At 36.2% G+C, this 20,485-nt stretch overlaps 1 protein-coding gene across 1 annotated transcript in view; it reads right to left on the bottom strand.

Moving 5' to 3' along the window:
- SKIL (SKI like proto-oncogene) overlaps positions 1–20,485 on the bottom strand; it is a 33,298-nt gene that overhangs the window by 12,068 nt on the left and 745 nt on the right. Inside the window, exons 2-3 of the mRNA XM_073803895.1 lie at positions 17,689–19,451; positions 5,878–5,971 (exon numbers count right to left, since the gene is read on the bottom strand). Coding sequence (XP_073659996.1) covers positions 5,878–5,971; positions 17,689–18,790 — 1,196 coding nt within the window. The 5' untranslated portion in view covers positions 18,791–19,451. The remainder of the gene's footprint in view (positions 1–5,877; positions 5,972–17,688; positions 19,452–20,485) is intronic.

The raw sequence follows: 20,485 nt of genomic DNA, 5'->3' as shown, positions 1-20,485 counted from the left end.
GCTGCCTAAAATCATAACAAGTCCACAGACACCCCAAAACACACCACCAGGCGGACCTGCCCACCAGAAAGACAAGATCCAGCCTCATACACCAGAACACAGGCATTAGTCCCCTCCACCAGGAAGCCTACACAACCCACTAAACCAACCTTAGTCACTGGGGACAGACACCAAAAACAACAGGAACTACAAACCTGCAGCGTGCAAAAAGGAGACCCCAAACACAGTTAGATAAGCAAAATGAGAAGACAGAAAAACACACAGCAGATGAAGGAGCAACATAAAAACCCAACAGACCTAACGAATGAAGAGGAAATAGGCAGTCTACCTGAAAAAGAATTCAGAATAATGATAGTAAAGATGATCCAAAATCTTGGAAATAGAATAGAGAAAATGCAAGAAACATTTAACAAGGACCTAGAAGAACTAAAGATGAAACAAGCAATGATGAACAACACAATAAATGAAATGAAAAATACTCTAGAAGGGATCAATAGCAGAATAACTGAGGCAGAAGAACAGATAAGTGACCTGGAAGATAAAATGGTGGAAATAACTACTGCAGAGCGGAATAAAGAAAAAAGAATGAGAAGAACTGAGGAAAGTCTCAGAGACCTGTCGGACAACATTAAACACACCAACGTTCGAATTATAGGGGTTCCAGAAGAAGAGAAGAAAAAAAAAGGGACTGAGAAAATATTTGAAGAGATTATAGTTGAAAACTTCCCTAATATGGGAAAGGAAATAGTTAAGCAAGTCCAGGAAGCACAGAGAGTCCCATACAGGATAAATCCAAGAAGAAACACGCCAAGACACAAATTAATCAAACTGGCAAAAATTAAATACAAAGAAAACATATTAAAAGCAGCAAGGGAAAAATAACACACAAGGAAATCCCCATAAGGTTAACAGCTGATCTTTCAGCAGAAACTCTGCAAGCCAGAAGGGACTGGCAGGACATATTTAAAGTGATGAAGGAGAAAAACCTACAACCAAGATTACTCTACCCAGCAAGGATCTCATTCAGATTCGATGGAGAAATTAAAACCTTTACAGACAAGCAAAAGGTGAGAGAGTTCAGCACCACCAAACCAGCTTTACAACAAATGCTAAAGGATCTTCTCTAGGCAAGAAACACAAGAGAAGGAAAAGACCTATAATAACAAACCAAAGACAATTAAGAAAATGGGAATAGGAACATACATATCGATAACTACCTTAAATGTAAATTGATTAAATGCTCCCACCAAAAGACACAGACTGGCTGAATGGATACCAAAACAAGACCCATATATATGCTGTCTACAAGAGACCCACTTCAGACCTAGAGACACATACAGACTGAAAGTGAGGGGATGGAAAAAGATATTCCATGCAAATGGAAACCAAAAGAAAGCTGGAGTAGCAATTCTCATATCAGACAAAATAGACTTTAAAATAAAGACTATTAGAAGAGACAAAGAAGGACATTACATAATGATCAAGGGATCGATCCAAGAAGATATAACAATTGTAAATATTTATGCACCCAACATAGGAGCACCTCAATACATAAGGCAAATACTAACAGCCGTAAAAGGGGAAATTGACAGTAACACATTCATAGTAGGGGACTTTAACACCCCACTTTCATCAATGGACAGATCATCCAAAATGTAAATAAATAAGGAAACACAAGCTTTAAATGATACATTAAACAAGATGGACTTAATTGATATTTATAGGACATTCCATCCAGAAACAACAGAATACACATTTTTCTCAAGTGCTCATGGGACATTCTCCAGGATAGATCATATCTTGGGTCACAAATCAAGCCTTGGTAAATTTAAGAAAATTGAAATTGTATCAAGTATCTTTTCCAACCACAACACTATGAGACTAGATATCAATTACAGGAAAAGATCTGTAAAAAATACAAACACATGGAGGCTAAACAATACAGTACTTAATAACAAAGCGATCACTGAAGAAATCAAAGAAGAAATCAAAAAATACCTAGAAACTAATGACAATGGAGACACGACAACCCAATACCTATGGGATGCAGCAAAAGCAGTTCTAAGATGGACGTTTATAGCAATACAATCCTACCTTAAAAAACAGGAAACATTTTGAATAAACAACCTAAACTTGCACCTAAAGCAATTAGAGAAAGAAGAACAAAAACACCCCAAAGTTAGCAGAAGGAAAGAAATCATAAATAAATGAAAAAGAAGTGAAAGAAATGAGAGCAAAGATCAATAAAACTAAAAACTGGTTCTTTGAGAAGATAAACAAAATTGATAAACCATTAGCCAGACTCATCAAGAAAAAAAGCGAGAAGACTCAAATGAATGGAATTAGAAATGAAAAAGGAGAAGTAACAACTGACACTGCAGAAATACAAAGATCATGAGAGATTACTACAAGCAACTCTATGCCAATAAAATGGACAACATGGAAGAAATGGACAAATTCTTAGAAATGCACAACCTGCCAAGACTGAATCAGGAAGAAATAGAAAATATGAACAGACCAATCACAAGCACTGAAATTGAAACTGATTAAAAATCTTCCAACAAACAAAAGCCCAGGACCAGTTGGCTTCACAGGCGAATTCTATCAAACATTTAGAGAGAGCTAACACCTATCCTTCTCAAACTCTTCCAAAATATAGCAGAGGGAGGAACACTCCCAAACTCATTCTACAAGGCCACCATCACCCTGATACCAAAACCAGACAAGGATGTCACAAAGAAAGAAAACTACAGGCCAGTATCACTGATGAACATAGATGCAAAAATCCTTAACAAAATACTAGCAAACAGAATCCAACAGCACATTAAAAGGATCATTCACCATGACCAAGTGGGGTTTATTCCAGGAATGCAAGGATTCTTCAATACACACAAATCAATCAGTGTGATACACCTTATTAACAAACTGAAGGAAAAAACCATATGGTCATCTCAATAGAAGCAGAGAAAGCTTTCGACAAAATACAACACCCATGGGCTTCCCTGGTGGCACAGTGGTTGAGAGTCCACCTGCCGACACAGGGGACATGGGTTTGTGCCCCGATCCGGGAGGATCCCACGTGCCGCGTAGAGGCTGGGCCCATGAGCCATGGCCACTGAGCCTGTGCATCCGGAGCCTGTGCTCCACAACGGGAGAGGCCACAACAGTGAGAGGCCCATGTACCGCAAAAACAAAAACAAATTCAACACCCATTTATGATAAAAACCCTCCAAAAAGTAGGCATAGAGGGAACTTTCCTCAACATAATAAAGGCCATATATGACACAGCCAACATCATCCTCAATGGTGAAAAACTGAAAGCATTTCCACTAAGATCAGGAACAAGACAAGGTTGCCCACTCTCACCACTCTTATTCAACATAGTTTTGGAAGTTTTAGCCACAGCAATCAGAGAAGAAAAGGAAAATAAAAGAAATCCAAATCGGAAAAGAACAAGTAAAGCTGTCACTGTTTGCAGATGACATGATACTATACATAGAGAATCCTAAAGATGCTACCAGAAAACTACTAGAGCTAATCAATGAATTTGGTAAAGTAGCAGGATACAAAATTAATGCACAGAAATCTCTGGCATTCCTATACACTAATGATGAAAAATCTGAAAGTGAAATGAAGAAAACACTCCCATTTACCATTGCAACAAAAAGAATAAAATACCTAGGAATAAACCTACCTAAGGAGACAAAAGACCTGTATGCAGAAAATTATAAGACACTGATGAAAGAAATTAAGGATGATACAGATAGATGGACAGATATACCATGTTCTTGGATTGGAAGAATCAACACTGTGAAAATGACTCTACTGCCCAAAGCAATCTACAGATTCAATGCAATCCCTATCCAACTACCACTGGCATTTTTCACAGAACTAGAACAAAAAATTTCACAATTTGTATGGAAACACAAAAGACTCTGAATAGCCAAAGCAATCTTGAGAACAAAAAACAGAGCTGGAGGAATCAGGCTCCCTGACTTCAGACTATACTACAAAGCTACAGTAATCAAGACAGTATGGTACTGGCACAAAAACAGAAATATAGGTCAATGGAACAGGATAGAAAGCCCAGAGATAAACCCACGCACATATGGTCACCTTATCTTTGATAAAGGAGGCAGGAATGTACAGTGGAGAAAGGACAGCCTCTTCAATAAGTGGTGCTGGGGAAACTGGACAGCTACATGTAAAAGTAGATCACTCCCTAACACCATATACAAAAATAAGCTCAAAATGGATTAAAGACCTAAATGTAAGGCCAGAAACTATAAAACTCTTAGAGGAAAACATAGGCAGAACACTCTATGACATAAATCACAGCAAGATCCTTTTTGACCCACCTCCTAGAGAAATGGAAATAAAAATAAACAAATGGGACCTAATGAAACTTAAAAGCTTTTGCACAGCAAAGGAAACCATAAACAAGACCAAAGACAACCCTCAGAATGGGAGAAAATATTTGCAAATGAAGCAACTGACAAAGGATTAATTTCCAAAATTTACAAGCAGCTCATGGAGCTCAATAACAAAAAAAGAAACAACCCAAACAAAAAATGGGCAGAAGACCTACATAGACATTTCTCCAAAGAAGATATACAGACTGCCAACAAACACATGAAAGAATGCTCAACATCATTAATCATTAGAGAAATGCAAATCAAAACTACAATGAGATATCATCTCACACCAGTCAGAATGGCCATCATCAAAAAATCTAGAAACAGTAAATGCTGGAGAGGGTGTGGAGAAAAGGGAACCCTCTTGCACTGCTGGTGGGAATGTGAATTGGTACAGCCACTATGGAGAACAGTATGGAGGTTCCTTAAAAAACTACAAACAGAACTACCATATGACCCAGCAATCCCACTACTGGGCATATACCCTGAGAAAACCCTAATTCAAAAAGAGTCATGTACCAAAATGTTCATTGCAGCTCTATTTACAATAGCCCAGAGGTGGAAACAACCTAAGTGTCCATCATTGGATGAATGGATAAAGAAGATGTGGCACATATATACAATGGGATATTACTCAGCCATAAAAAGAAACGAAATTGAGCTACTTGTAATGAGGTGGATAGACCTAAAGTCTGTCATACAGAGTGAAGAAGTCAGAAAGAGAAAGACAAATACCATATGCTAACACATATATATGGAATTTAAGAAAAATTTAAAAATGTCATGAAGAACCTAGGGGTAAGACAGGAATAAAGACACAGACATACTAGAGAACGGACTTGAGGATATGGGGAGGAGGAAGGGTGAGCTGTGACAAAGCGAGAGAGAGGCATGGACATATATACACTACCAAATGTAAGGTAGATAGCTAGTGGGAAGCAGCCACATAGCACAGGGAGATCAGCTTGGTGCTTTGTGACCGCCTGGAGGGGTGGGATAGGGAGGGTGGGAGGGAGGGAGACGCAAGAGGGAAGAGATATGGGAACATATGTATATGTATAACTGATTCACTTTGTTATAAAGCAGAAACTAACACACCATCGTAAAGCAATTACACTCCAATAAAGATGTAAAAAAATAATAATAATAAATAAAAATAAAATATCAAAGTTGCACACCACACTCTTGAAGAGTTTGTTTACTTGTTGAAGGGAAGTAAGGAAATAAAAAGAAAACTTCCATTTTTTTCACTTTACGGCAAAAAAGAAATGACCTATTTCTAGGGGAAAAAAAAAACATAGAAACACACAGGAAAGGTTAATTCAAATATTCAACACTATTTATAATTCATTTCATTGATTAGCAAAAAACCCTGAAACTATAAAATGAATTCCCAGGGCCTAGAATAGTACCTGATGTATAGATGTTGAATGAATGAATGAATGAGCCAATACCCACTCACCTGGGGTGTAGAAATGAATGTGTCTGAGAAACATGGTCACCTTCCTGCTTTATAACTGGATACCATGACTGTAATTCCATTCCTGGTGGTGTATCTATCTGTAGAAAAATGTGGAAGGGGAAAAGTTTATTGAAAGAGGATGTGATGGGTAATTTTATGTATCTACTTGACAGAGCCATAGGCTGCCTCCGGAGAACACTGACTAGTAAGGAATTATGTTATTTAAGAATCATCTTCTAATAAGGCAGTCTTTCCTTAAAGTACCATGTGTAGTCACTTAAAACCGAAAGAGACATGAACTGTCCCATCACAAGAACAGTTTTAGCATGTATGTTAACATGGACTACCAGAATGATTTCATCAAATGTCATACTTATGGAATCTATTTTAAAAATCCATTTAAATAATAGTACTCTGCAAATGTGCAGCATTGCTAAGTTCTGATTCTTCTCATTGTTACAATTACCTAGAATATACCCCCCCATTCCTATAGTATTTCTTAGCATATTATATTAGATAACATTCTACAGCAATATTTTGCCAAACTTTAAAACCACTGTGTCTGCTAACACTTATCAGTAAACCACATTTTCTCATAAATATGAAAAGTTCTTTTTAGCCCTGAAGGATGAACTCTACCTGTAAATAAAGTAAGAGGAGAAGGTAACTGGCCACCTCAAAGTTCACGATAAGAACTTTATATCCTGCTTATTTCTAACGAATACCTGATTAAGTAGGTATAATTATCTCCATTTTACAGCTAGGAAAACTGAGGTTCAGAAACTGAGATAGAAAAGAATAAATAACCTGTGGTTACTAACTTCCTCATTTGGTTTGTTTTATATTTTGTCTCCCCTCCCCCGACACACACACATATTGGTAGGAGATCAATGTTTTGTTAAGAATTACTGGGCAAGGAATTTGAAAGACTAACAAGAGCACAAGGTTATAGCGAAAAGAAGAGCATTTTGAAAGGATTTAAGAGGTGAGTATTCAGTGAGGGCCTCTAGACTCTGTAAGAGTAGAATTTGTTTCTAAACCTCACAATCCTGATCAAGTATTCTAAAGTTCAGAATCTGGGGCAAAAGCAACTGCTTATTTATAAAATAAATCAAGCATTTGTTTACACAGTTTCTCAGCCTATAGCTTAGTTCTACCATAAATTAGAAAGGGAACTGACTGCTGGCAACAGAAATACTAAATGATAGATACCAGGTGCCAGCTGACAGCCTAGGGAGAGAGGAGAATTACAAGACACAAACACAAAAACTGATTCAAAAAGCAACACAATTTGAGGGCTTTATCACACATAGGCCAGGGCAAATAATTTAATATATCTCAATTGTTCCCTACCCTTATCACAACAGAGTAACTGATGTTTAAGAAGTCTTGAGTCAACATGACATACTTATAGTCGATATTTATACTTATATTTATAGTATACCATATACATATATATATACCATACACATACCATTTAGAAAGACTGAAAACTATTTAAGACATTTTAGAATTCATTTAAAAAAAGGTTAAAGTTTTTAAAAAGACACAGTGCTGAGAAGAGTAGTTTCATCATCTAGAAAACTCACTTAGGCAGAACATTTTTCACCCCAACACTGTGATAAAAAAAGGTGTTAATGAGCCGGGGTAAGCTCACTCTAACAAATCAGTGACGTACAAGATTGGCTCAAATTAAATGAGAATTTCATTTTTAGAAGTTATCTGTTAAACTCATTATTTAGAAAATATGGAAAGCTCCACTTTAAATCAGTTTTATATCTGAGACAATTCTGGAAGTACTGCCCAAGAAATCAACTGTTTCCAGATGTTTTAAATTAAAATTACTAAAATTGATTTATATATTTTAAAGTTTTCCCTATTACAGATAACTGGAATGTCAACTCTTCAGAATAACAAATTCTAAACTTCTTCAGCCAGAGATCTTGACTTCAAATCTGATTCAATTTTGATCAAGTTCATTTTTAAACTCTACAGCTTGATTTGTATAAGTTTTACCTTTATTCATGATCCAAACTCAGGATAGCTTTGTTTCCATGATGTCTCTAAACTTCAAATGCCACCTTAAATAACTGCTAGCACATTCTTTCTATTTAAACATCCATCCCTCTCTAGTTTCTGACCTTTATTTTGTTTCCTATTCTTGCACCAACACATGAAGAGATTCACAGAGGAGGGGTTATTAAAAAAAACCTTCCTTAAAGATCACCTAGTGCAGTCCTCTAGGTAATGTCTGAACTCCCTATACAAAATCCCTGACGAGTGGCTATTCCGCCTCTGCTTAAACAGCAGCTTGAGGTCAAGTACTGTCTTAATTACTTTTGTATTTTCAGTACCTAGCACCATGCATGGCATGTAGTAGGGACTCAATAAATATTTGTTGAATGAATTCTGAATGACAGTGTAGCTCATTAATTCCCAGGGTAGCCTTTTTTAAGGTTAATCTGCTACCAGGAAACTCACAAGATAGTCTCTTTCACATTTAATACCCTTCTGTTCAATGAAGTACCAACAATCCTAAGTCTCTGGGTTGTATTTTGAGAGATCAGATCTACAAATTAAATAATATAAATGATGGGGAAATGCACAACACTAACCATGATAAAATATTGGGAGTTAATTTTACCTAATATGCTGTGGTAAGCCATAAACACATTTATAACAAATTATCCTAACTGCATGTTAAAAACAATTATGAAAAGCACATATTATACAACAGAACATTCACGGGCATGCCAGATTTTCTCATCTATTATGCATTTGTGGCAACATACAAATTAGGTCTTCAAAAAAAATAACAATATAATTAAATGGCACAGCAATAATGCTACTACTGATCAGGAATAAAAATGAGACACCAAGATACGCACATCTATTGCCTTTCCTTTTACCTTTCAATATGAGAATAATTTCATTCCCTTCGTGTACTTAAACATTAAAATAGAATACATTACATTACTTGGCAAAGAAGAGAAGTAGATCACTTAGTAGCTTAAGTTAGAGCCTTAAGATTTTAAAATACTTCTATTGCCCAACTTCCCCATAATTATCTACCACAAAATGAACAGATGGCATCCTCATCTGAAACATATAAGAAAAATTTCAGACATATGATTTCATTCCAAAAGTTCTTTCTCTAAGTCGTAAAACAACAAATAACGTCTATGAAAGCAAAATTTAAATAAGCCCAAAATGTACAGAAGTTAACTTTAAATAAGTAAAAATTAGGAAATGCTTTATGCAAGTTTCTCTAAATTTCAACTTACTGTGTTATGTACACATGACCCTTTAATAATCAGGTTTCCTAATAAAGAATCATTGTATTTTGGTACCATGCTTATTAGCCTCACAATGACAAATAGTTTAGAGAACTTGATTTCATTTACAAAAAGACCAATAAGCATTTGTCACCACTTTCTAGTTACAAAAGCAATTCCACCCACTCAGCACCCTTTGTATACTAACATTCCAATTTGCACTAAAAAAAAAAAACCCCAAAAAACAAAAATCAAAATGCTTTAAAATTCCCAGATTTATCTTCAATAATAAACTTTGATTTGAGGTGGCACTTTAGTTTCTAATTACAGTGTCAGATTAATATTATGATCTTTAAGTCCTAATGACAAACATTGATGAACTAAAGAAATCAAGACAGTATCTCAAAGTATTGATGGGATTTCAAAAATTCCCCTCAAAAAATCAGAATTAAATCTTTTTAAAATATGTGGAAAATATTTTTTAAAATAGAATTTAGAAAGACAAAGATTAATGTTTACATTTTGGTATTTATAAGCCAGTAAGCATATGAAGGACTAGTAGACTGATAAATTTCATAGTCTATCCTCCTATAATGGTGTGCTTACATAAAAAGTAAAGTATAATGCATGTTAAATACACATTACTTTGTACAAGCCAAACATAAATCGTTAGCAACCTTAGTAAACACATGACCAAACACATAGTTAAGCAACAACTCCTTAGCTATAAAGCCAATATACCTGCCAGGTTCCTTTTACTGTGTATAATACTAAGACATTCAAGTGGTCCATAAATGATTTCAGAAGGACACAAAAGACACCCTACCAGACAGCTGCCAACAACTCCTACTGAAAGAAACTGAATCTCTCAGAATAGGATCAGGTTTTCTCAATACTTCCAACAGGCTGTGAATGAGTGTTTCAACAACTGAAACAGGAATAGTGTTACAAGGTAGCAAATAGCTACTTAAGAGATTTTAAGGCTTAGTTTTGTGCCTCATTTCATTGTAATTATTAGAATTAATCAACCTAATGCAAAACCGGAACAATAAGGTCTAAGCACTTCCACTAACTTATCAAAGATGGATCTGCAGAAATCACAATGTCTGTTGCTCCTCCACACTACAGAATCATATCTACCTCATAAAGCCAATTTTAGGTTTAAAGTGCTTAAAAACTCTCAAAGGAAAAGCAAGGTCACATTCTTATAATGTGCAACTCTCTTTTTAAATCCTTCATGGAAACAAAGCCATGTAAAAGTCAGTAGTACGATATTCCTCCCTTAAACTTAAAGGAAACAGGGCTTCCCTGGTGGCACAGTGGTTAGGAATCCGTCTGCCAATGTAGGGGACAAGGGTTGGAGCCCTGGTCCGGGAAGATCCCATATGCTGTAGAGCAACTAAGCCCATGAGCCACAACTACTGAGTCTGCACTCTAGAGCCCGCAAGCCACAACTACTGAGCCCGTGTGCCACAACTACTGAAGCCCGCATGCCTAGAGCCCGTGCTCCGCAAGGACAAGGCACTGCAATGAGAAGCCCGCACACTGTGAACTCGCCGCAACTAGAGAAAGCCCGTGTGCAGCAACGAAGACCCAATGAAGCCAAAAATAAATAAATTTATTTTAAAAAAAACTTAAAGGAAACAAACTGATAAAAATCCTGTTAATTTCTGGAACTTGAAAAATAATTTCTTTACACTGGAATTCTATGGTGTCCAATCCACTTAATATTGCAATTATTTGAAAATTTCCATGTCATATACATCTTTTCACTAAAATATGTTATAAAAAGTTTTAATCTAGGGCTTCCCTGGTGGTGCAGTGGTTAAGGATCCGCCTGCCAACGCAGGACACACGGGTTCAAGCCCTGGTCCAGGAGGATCCCATGTGCCGTGGAGCAACTAAGCCCGTGCGCCACAACTACTGAGCCTGTGCTCTAGAGCCCACGAGCCACAGCTACTGAAGCCTGCACGCCTAGAGCCCGTCCTCTGCAACAAGAGAAGCCACCACAATGAGAAGCCCGCGCACTGCAACGAAGAGTAGCCCACGCTCACTGCAACTAGAGAATGCCTGTGCCCAGCAACAAAGATCCAACGCAGCCAAAAATAAATTAATTTTTTAAAAAAGTTTTAATCTATATACATGTTAGGCTTTGCTTTTCTATCCCATTTCAGCATAGATGCTTTTTAAAAATTATCTCAGATTTTGGCCTTCAAATAATGTCAATTGACAATATCAAAATGTAAATTAGTTAATTTTACTATGTGCAATATATTGCATTTTTTAAAATTTTACTCTATTTCATGTATTTTTAAAATGCTGGTGACCCAGTAAATTGACTTTTTTGATATCCCCCTCACCCTTCTCAAGTGAGGTTCTCAAGAAAATTAAGCCCAAACTCTGCAAAGCTTCCACTGTATGCATTAAATTAACTTCTCTCCAAAGGACTTAGAAAGGTACTATATACCATCCTTTCTATGGCTTAATTCTCCCCTCATAGAACCCCAGATGAGAAAGGCTGCATGGGTGACAAATTGCACTTTGATAAACACTGCTCTAAGTACATGTCCTAAAGTTTGTCCAAATGTATTATTTCAACAATTAGGTCTTAAGTTAATAACCTGTGCACTCTACAGATGCTTTTGCACAGATTTACAAAGCATTATGTCGGTAAAGGAATAAATTCCAATGGTGGTTATCACTCCATGGTGAAATTATGAGGAAATTCTGTTTTCTTCTTTGTACTTTTTTTAGGATTTACTCTAATGGGCCTATATTGCTTTCAAAAAAAAAAATTTTTTTTTTTCAAAATGGAAAGCCGTAGTATTATGTACCAAAATGGTCTTTAGTAATTTTAACTTTTGTATTCCTTGTCCCCATAAGATAAACAAAATAGGCACTTTTAAGGCTATTAGAAATCTCAAAATAAATTCAATACCACAAATAAAAACAAAATGCTGTTTCGCTTTAAAACGAAACTCTTTTCCTCCTTGAAAATCACTGGTAGCTTTCTAGGGCTACTAAGACTTTTCATTCAGTTGCATCCAAACTTTTGTTAAGCATACATCACATTCTAGGTTTAGAAACTACGAGATGAATTCCTGCCCTAGGGAGCCTCCAACTAGTCTTTACATACATATTTCTGTGACCCATTTCTAAGTCTAGGAATCAAAATGAGTTTTAAACTAACTTTAAATCTTTCCTATTCATTTCTCTTTCTGCCTAGCATGGTGCTGTAATACTTTATTTAGTGATGGAACCAAACCACACCTTAAATTATATATTCTTCATGCCTTTTTAGTCAAATAAAATCTTTACATTATTTTAAGGTACATGTAACGTATATGAAACCTCAACAGACCAAATTTTATGCATTGACAAAATAAAGGTTCAAGCCATTACTAAAACTATTCCCAAACTAGTTCTACCTCTTTACTTGAACAAATTGAGTTCTGGCTCCACACTCTCTACTACCAGAATTCTAAAGGCATTGAAATTAATCCAATTCTTGCTTTCTTCCTTGTTCTCCAAGTGGTATAAATTATAACATATGCATAGGTATGAGAACACTACTGGCTAACTATGTACCGATTCAGGCCTATCCTTTTTCTTTTCTTCCTTGAAGTTTCTTAATTTTTTCCCATTTCTCAGACCAAAAGGATAAAGCGTTTTATCAGAAGCCTTTTTAAAAATATTAACATTTTAAAATGTTTAAAAAATTAAAATTTTTTAATGATAAAATGAATATAGACTCTATATTTCCTAAACCATAAGGGGGCACTATTCCCAAAGCCATTCTAAAGATTTCACTGAAATTTCCTTATTTTTTATAACAAATGTGTTTTCACTGAAATTTCCTTCTTATATTTTATAACAAACGTGTTTTGTACTTTCTTCTTGCATACTTCATTCTGATAAATAAACAAATATCCAACTAGTATAATTACTGTGTACAAACAACTAAAAGTGAGATACAGCTGAGCCCAACACTCAGTTATCTTACTTTGAAATATCTTCAGATAATTCTAGATAAATCAAGAAAATGTTTGGGGAAAGGAAAAATCCCGAAATACATATTAGTAAATATTTCAATAATAGTTTGAAGTACCATCTGATATTTCTAGACTCAACTTCCAAAGTACTTTTAAATCCATTCTCTCATTTGACCAGTTGTCTTATTCAACAGTTTATTTGCAAATTATATAAGTTTATTAAGGGTTAAACCATAATTTTTCCCAAAAAATCCCCAATATTCTAAAATACAATGGAGCATTGTCTCCCCAAAATTTATTCAGTTTAAAAAATTTTTTCTTTTTCACTGAGTAACTTTGACCTGCCAAGCAGTAAACTAAATTCTGGGAAACCAGGAAAAAGATCGTCTCAAAACTCATTAAGACAGTTGTTAATTTTATAAAGTTAGAAAAAAATATTCATACTCGTCCCTTATATGAGCACAAATACTTCATTTGATTCTGACCTTATAGCCACTTAATAAAAATTTATGCTAATCATAAAATGCAAACTCTGCCTCTGATGTAACAAATTACCATCAAATCTATCACAATTATTACTGGTACACATTTTGTCCCAACACTACTCTGCAAGTTACCCATCCTCTCTAGTGTATTTCTTTACCTCACTTAGGTTGGTACTAAGAAACACACTTCCTAAACAGAAGTATAATAGCTTACAAGAGGGGAGAAATTTTTTGGAGGATTATCATTATTGCCAATGACCTCGCAGAAATGAACTGTAAGAAAAATACAAAACTAAAAAAAGTGAAATGTTTAATTAATAGGCTTTAAGAGGAAAACTTTTAAGTTGATATCTTTAGGTAATCTATTTGCATCACAGATAATCCATAGGATTTTTTCCCTAAGCAAAGTAAGAACTGTATTATTTTACTTACCTAACAGTACTCAAGTCTAAATGTTAGAAATCTAAATTTTAACCCCTAAAAATTTATAAAGGCATAAACCATCTTTACTTAGTGAACTGGAGAATGTCAGCCACATGCTGTAACAGCAAAGAATCACCTATAATGATCTTATCAGTTGACTACAAATAGGTTTTTCTAATGTGCTTGAAAATAATCTCAAGGAAACATCACCCTTCAAATTTTACTTACAAATGATCAGTTTGCTTGGCAAACCTTTTTTCCACAGATAGAAACTAAGATTCAACAAAATCAGAATTAGATCAAATAAACAATACCCACTGAAGATACGGAAAAGAATCAAGAATATGATATTCTTCCATATGTTTGTGCACTATAAAATACAATAATCATTTTTCTAATAAAAACATAAAAAACTCAAATGAAGAGACAGTTTTGATAACACCATTTTGCAAAGCAACCTAGGCAAATCTAAAAATCGAGTATTATTTCTTGTGGTGACCTGAGTGAGAAAGAGTTCAAAATACTATACCTCTGGTGTCTGCAAAGAATAGTCAGCTCTTCACTTAGAACACTGACCTTCTACCACTTATTTCTCCCATCTAAATATAGCTCCTAACTATGCAAAGTAAATATACTTTTTAGTTATGCAAATAGTTTGGTGACCATCACTAATATAATTTCCATCCTTAGAAATAATTCAACAGTTGCTACATTTCAAACAATTGCCTACTGAGTTTGAGGGGATTTTTAAAATTCAAAAACCTACTCTGACTACATTAACTAAACATACCCAATTACATCAGTGTTCACACTAAACATAAGGACCTTTAGATAAGAGGTTAATATATTTAGCATATGCTTTAATTTTTTTTTAAAAATCCTGTTTTGACTTTTTTAAATGAGCTTCCTCTGGATGTATTTGGTTTGTTGGGCAACCAATTCAGTGACTCACAGAAGATAATGAAAAATGTTCCCCAGCCAAGGGCTGTCTCCATGCCCCCTTCCCAGTAAAATACCTTAGTCTACATACAAGTTAACAGAGAGCTTAGGAACCATTATACTAAGGTAAGTTGATAAGAAAAGTTAATGTTTCTCAAAATTCAGTTTCTGCTACTGAGTTTGCTTCTGGGAAAAGTAGTGAAAATTACTAGACTTGAAGTCAGAAGAACTGCATTCAACTCCTGATTCTACCACTTACCAGTTATACAACCAGAAGCATGTGACCCATCTGAACCCACCGGTTTCTCATCTCAACTTCAAAAGAGAACTACTTCGCCAAGTTTTGAGGAGTAAATTTTCAAAATGTGAAGTGGCAAGCATGTATTACTACACATGAACTCCCCAAACACTTCTTTCTTAAAGGTTTGATTACTGGAAATTTTCAAATTCCCTTAAATTGCTTAAAATTCACATAAAATTGGAAAAAATAACAGAACACACCAGAAACACTGGCAAATACTGCAAAACATAACATAGTAAAAATATGGGGAAAAAAATCTCACGGCTTCCCAAAATAAAAACTGAATTCAAATTAATAAATTCTGAGACAATAAATGACTACATCCTGATGAAGGACAGTTTCAATTTTAACCAAACCCTAGCACATTCAGTTTCAGTTAAGTAAATTCATCACCTTTTTTTTTTTAACCTTTACCATGGTTCTCAGATATTTTTTCTCACAAACACAGAGCAGGAATATTAGGCAAAGTAATTTATCCCCAAAATGCTTACGTCAGAGCAACCAAGATTGGACCAAGAATATCTGGCAAATAATGTGGCCACCTATGGACATGTGAGAGTCCTAGTTACGTTAGGGCAAGATATCATAAATGTCAAAAGGGGCATTCCACATTTTGAGAATACAGACAATTCTAAACACTATTTTCAGCGTGGGACCAAGCCAGCTGTAAGCGTGTCCAACAATGTGAGAACTGGCTTGAAGTCAATTCTGCTTTAAAATCAGTTAAACAATATAAACTTACCTAGTAGCCACAGGCAAGGAATTTCCAAGAAGTACTGACCGGTTTGGAATCAGCAAGTAGCAAACTACCCTGAATTCAAGTCTGAAATTATCTTCATTGGGCTTCTGAAGCAAATCACTGTCTTAAAACTACACTGTAACTAAATTTCCCTCAAAACCTGAAAGGTTTAAAGCACAGGCCATGAAACCTTAAGTTTCTTGCCCAAGCTCTAATCTTGCTGTAAATAAACTTCAGTCATTTAATACTTCTGTGAAGCAGAAAGGGCAGAGATATTTCAAGGAATAAAAACTAATTAATAGTGGAAATATTAGATTCTTAAGATGAAACACGGCCAATCTTTTGTGGTACCAATCAAATAAAATTGTACGTGTAAAACTGTTCAAAAGCAATGCTTGTCACATTTTAAACACTTAGTGTTAGCTATTATACTGATTTTAATCGAGTAGGCAAATATTTAAAAACCAGATCAACAAACTGAATATTTAATAGCCTAAATCTTATCTATTAGCCAGCCATTCAAACTCTTAGAATGAACTAGTGTAGCCTACCAGATAATGCAGTGGGAAAATAAGTTTAAAATCTCTTTGCTGAGACGTTTTTATATTAATGTTTATTTAATCTAAAATAATGTTGGGCTTCCCTGGTGGTGCAGTGGTTAAGAATCCGCCTGCCAATGCAGGGATACAGATTCGAGCCCTGGTCCGGGAAGATCCTACATGCCGCCGAGCAGCTAAGCCCGTGCGCCACAACTACTGAGCCTGCGCTCTAGAGCCCATGAACCGCAACTACTGAGCCCGCGCACCACAACTACTGAAGTCCGGGCACCTAGAGCCCGCACTCTGCAACAAGAGAATCAACTGCAATGATAAGCCTGTGCACCGCAAGGAAGAGTAGCCTCCGCTCGCTGCAACTAGAGAAAGCCTGAGTGCAGCAATGAAGACCCAATGCAGCCAAAAATAAATAAATAAAATAATTTTTTTTAATTGAAAAAATAAAATCATCTTTATTCTAGCTGCCATAATTTTTTTAATTATTCCTCTCTTTAAAAAAAATTCTTGGTGACTAGAATCACGAAATTTTCAGATAAATCTGTCATTTGCATTTGTCTCCAGTACTGATCAAGTCTGAATATTCAATTACAGAAACAATGTCAGAAATCCTAAATACACCTTTGAAAAAACGCTGTTTGGAGCCCACCACCAGAGTTGTATGGGCTACCTATTATATCATTTGCAAATAGAGATAACACCAAAGTGTAAATTATCTTGAGTCCTAGGAAAACAACTGATTTAGTCATCAAAAAGCAAGATGTGTGAAAACAAGGACATGGCTTGAAAAAGAAGCCCCAGATCCTCCACTCCCTGGCTATATAATCTTGGGAAAGCCACTTGATCTCTCTGAGCCTCATTCTCTTTATCTGTAAAATGGGAATAATCCCACTTCTCTCAGTAGGTTGTTTGGAAGATCAAATGAGAACACATACAGGAAAGCACTTTATAGCCTAAAACGTGTAATACAAACATAACATATTATTTAGATGAGTTTTTCCTGTTGTTGCATGAGCAGTAATAGTTTAACAGTTATATTCTAAATAGACTTTTAATTTCAAAGTAAACCATTACCGTTATTCAAAATTGCTATTAAAAAAAAAAACTTGCCTTGGATTGAGTCCTCTTCCCATTTCTCATGCTAAATTTCTCCTTCATTTCTTCTAAAATTACCTTCAGTTTCTTTTCTTCAGGTGTCCCTAAGTATTTTTGGTTCACGTGAAGATAGCAATGCCATTTGGCTGATTCAAAGCCCCAGTGGCAAGTCCTTTTGTCGGGTGATCTGTGAGAATGCATCACAAATGTCTGAGGCGCAAACATTCCACAGCACTCCAGACACTGAATACACGGGGCATCTGGCTGAACATAAAATTGGGGTGCAAATAAACCCTGACATTTGCCTAAGCATTCATGTTCCACTTCAAAGGCACTGCCAGTTTCCTTCAACTGGGCCAATGAGTTCTTAGCAGGAAGTATACTACCATTTTGAGGAAAAGTGCGTGGCCGCAATAAAGCATTACACAGTCTTTGTGCATCAGTTAATGTGATCAGCCCACAGGACGGGGCATTGAATGGAAGTATTCCCAGGACCTTTAAGATATGAAGCTGGTCTGATGTACACCTTGAACAATAGATGTACAATTCATCACATACTGTATTTATCTGTTGGAGTGAAAATTCTCTGAGAACAGAATTTAGGACTTGGGGCAAACAGAGTCTCTTTTCTCCTCCAACCTGAAAACAAGAAATAGACTCCCCTTCCAACACAGTCTGGGTGAGTTCTGTCGAGCTATCAGAAGGGATGAGCAGTGGACCAGGAAGAACTTGAGGAGATGGAAGAGGCAGAAACACAGTAGGTGACATGCTTTCTTGGGAATACCGAGCGGAAAATGCTGCTGGTCCACCCAGAGAGCTCTGGCTACTTAAATGGAATTGTGCCAAAGTGTGTTTCAAACTGGGATTTAAATGTAAAGGTTCAGGCACAGAGGCACAGGTTCTCTTGACATGCTCTTCATCAGTTTCCATTGGCGCTTCATAGTCGTCCAAGTGTTCCTTCTTTACAGTTGGCATCTTGTTTACCATCATTTTTCCATTTGCATGAATGTCTGTCATCATTTTTTTCACTGGAGGGCTGCCATCATCTCCCATCCCGTTCAGTTTTTTATTTGAGCCCTGAACCAAGGAAAAATTTGTCTGTAGGTTTTCCATTGCTAAAAACTATTGTGTTAAATAAGTAAGTCTGAGATTTGCATTGTTAACTAGTTGCTTATTTGAAGAGAGAAACACAATGTATACCAATACTTATGGTAACTTATTCAAACAGAAAATTTAAATTTCCAAAGAGATTTCCCTAAACTACTCAATAGATTTTGCAACTTTGTTTTGGTTCTGCTTATACTCCAAGTATAATTTCACTTCAAGTGCTATAAAATTTCTTATTGTCTAATAACACAGAAAATAATTTTAAGAGGCACACTTCCAAGGAAGCCTTTGTTTTCTTAAGTTCTTCAGATATACGTATTAAAATAAAGTTACCAGTTCTCTCAATTCAAGATGTCCAAGTTCAACGCAATAGTTTGGTTTGGTTTTAAGCACAACACGCAAAAAGTTTATGCAATTACTTGAGTCAAAATTATGCACCCAAATTTAGTATTTGGCACCAAGGACACCAAAAAAGGAGGGAAAAAAGTATCTTCTCTAAAAATGATGATCTGTTGGTCTGTGTGGACAAAATGAAGGCTTGTATAAATCCTCACACCAGTTAAGAAGAGTCTCTGACTCCACTTGAACTTCTACAATTAAAAATGAAACCTAAAGAAAAACTGCCCAGTTATCTTCAGGATTACTGTTCATTCTTCTTTTAATTAATCTGGAAGAGAAGGGGGTTAGGGGAGAGTTACATTTGAATTTGCTCCAGAGCCCGAAGGGTCAGTTTGAAAATAGTTTCTTAATCTTAAACTGAGTTCACTTTACCAAAGGTGACACTTGAGTGATTCCTTTAAATCTAATACCAGTTAACTAGAAGTACCTTCATTTAAATAGGAAAGCAATTCGGAGAATGGGTAAAGGTTGCAATAATATCCCTCAAAAGGGAGAGGGTTACTCCTACTCAGAACAGGAAGAACCTTAAAGAGATCATCTCACCCAAAACTCAATACTAAAGGTTTTCTCAGTTATGCCATTTTAGCTAAAATCACCTATTACTTCATCTCTCAATTAAAAAAAAAAAACCCACCAGTTTCATCCAAAAAAATCAGATACTAGTTAACATACCTACCATATGTAAGTTACAATCTTAAGTGCATAATCCATCTAGTCAGCGTAGGCTATTTTTCTGGAATGACTGTAAGCAAAAATTAACTTTCCCTTTAAAGGGTTAGAGAATTTGCTTAATGGAAGCCAAAAGCTACAGACTCCACTCCTGGGAATCTCCATCCTTGAACAAGACTAATCCGGGACAAAAAGCACAAGGCAGACAGACCTCACAAAGAATGCAAATGGAGGAAGAGGGAAAAAAAGAAAAGATTCTTCTTCCACTTCCTTCTTGAGAGAAATTCCAAAAGGAATCCCAATAAATAGAAATTTTTGCCTCCCAAACTGCGAGGAATTTACCTTAAAACAGACCCAAAGGGTTAAGGACCAAGGCCACTAGCCAACGTACTGATTTCGCCCACCACAGGAACACCTCAGCCAACGCTGGCCAAGGAAGAGGGGAGGAGGCGAGACCTAGAATGGGGGAGCCCCCAACCCTGAAATCCTCGGCCCACGCAAAGCCACCCACCCATCTCAAACCCGAGGAGGCGGCGGGGCGGTGGGGAGGAAGGGACCCGGGACGCCTCGGGGCGTGCCAGGGGGTCGTGGGAAGTGGAGGAAAAGGAGCACCCCACCGCGGTCTCGGAACAC

This window comes from Tursiops truncatus, chromosome 4 (genome assembly GCF_011762595.2).
Source record: "Tursiops truncatus isolate mTurTru1 chromosome 4, mTurTru1.mat.Y, whole genome shotgun sequence".
Taxonomy (NCBI): domain Eukaryota; kingdom Metazoa; phylum Chordata; class Mammalia; order Artiodactyla; family Delphinidae; genus Tursiops; species Tursiops truncatus.
This window is presented reverse-complemented; position numbering and strand designations above follow the sequence as displayed.